Below are 1,068 nucleotides of genomic sequence, written 5' to 3'. Positions count from 1 at the left end.
TACAAGCATGAGAGTCTCGTTGCCACACTTGGCACTCTGTAATACTCCACTTTCAATACACTTTGCAATCGCATTAAATTAATTTTAATTTTACATATGAATTTGAAAAGGCAATCGAATTCAAGTGCAGTTCAGGGAACCATCGAGTAGGTTAAAGGTCACTGACCATCCTCCCTCGTGGTGCAGATAAGGTCAGGCGAGGACACGCCCGCGCCCGCCCTTGTCACGGCCGCCACCGTCACCGTGTAATTTGACCACGCCCGCAGACCGCCCACGCTCTCCTCGCGCCCACTCGTCATTCGGATGAGCTCTTCCACCTTCTCTGTAGTCGGTAGAGAATTTATGTAAGCATTGAAGGATGTAAATCAGAGGAGAGGGAAGACAAGGGAATGGAGGCTAGGTGGGAACCTAGAGATCTGAAGGTAATCATGCTTAGCATGAGTATCTTCTAACAGACGCATTAGGCACTTGGCACAGGGAGCAATAGACCTTGAGGTGACAAAGGATGCGGTAGAAGATGCTGCATCTTACCTGTCGAGTCATCTAGGCGCGTGAGGGTGAGGCGGTAGCCCTGCAGCAGGCCGTTGTGGAAGGCGGGCGGCGGCGGCGCCCACCTCACGTACAGCGATGTCCCTCCGGCTCCCCCGCTGCACTCCACGCCCACGGGGGGAGAAGAGGGTACTGTGGGCGGAGATAGGAGCTCATCAAGGCCGCTCGTTCTGTTATCAACTTCTGTTTCAGAAAGTGCCGAGCGAGAAGAATGAAAAAAGCCAAGGAAATACTCACCGTCTTCCAACGTCCTGACCACGACGGGCGGAGACACGGGTCCGGCTCCGTGGGCGTTGTATGCTCTTACGGCAACTGCATACTGCACCCACGCCCGTAGATCCGTTACCACCTCCCGCCCACCTCCACCAGCGCCCACGCCCACTACGCTGAAGTTATACGACTCATCATTTCCCAGGCTGGAAGAGGAAATGTCAGTCAAAATATTAGTGAAGATGCCTTTATGCCTCCCCCTTGATGTGCAACACCAGCCTCAGCCACACAAAGGAAAAGTGACAATCA

At 53.6% G+C, this 1,068-nt stretch overlaps 1 protein-coding gene across 1 annotated transcript in view; it reads right to left on the bottom strand.

Annotated features, from left to right (window-relative positions):
- Positions 1 to 965, bottom strand: part of LOC119588178 (Down syndrome cell adhesion molecule-like protein Dscam2) — a gene marked incomplete at its 5' end in the record, with an annotated part of 8,249 nt that extends 7,284 nt beyond the window's left edge. The window contains 3 exon segments of the mRNA XM_037936881.1: positions 167 to 322; positions 532 to 681; positions 787 to 965. Coding sequence (XP_037792809.1) covers positions 167 to 322; positions 532 to 681; positions 787 to 965 — 485 coding nt within the window.
- Between the last annotated feature and the right edge of the window lie 103 nt (positions 966 to 1,068).

The sequence above is a fragment of the Penaeus monodon genome, chromosome 23, assembly GCF_015228065.2.
Source record: "Penaeus monodon isolate SGIC_2016 chromosome 23, NSTDA_Pmon_1, whole genome shotgun sequence".
NCBI classification, from domain to species: Eukaryota; Metazoa; Arthropoda; class Malacostraca; order Decapoda; family Penaeidae; genus Penaeus; species Penaeus monodon.
Note: the sequence above shows the minus strand (reverse complement) of the source record. Positions and strands in the feature narration are given on the sequence as shown.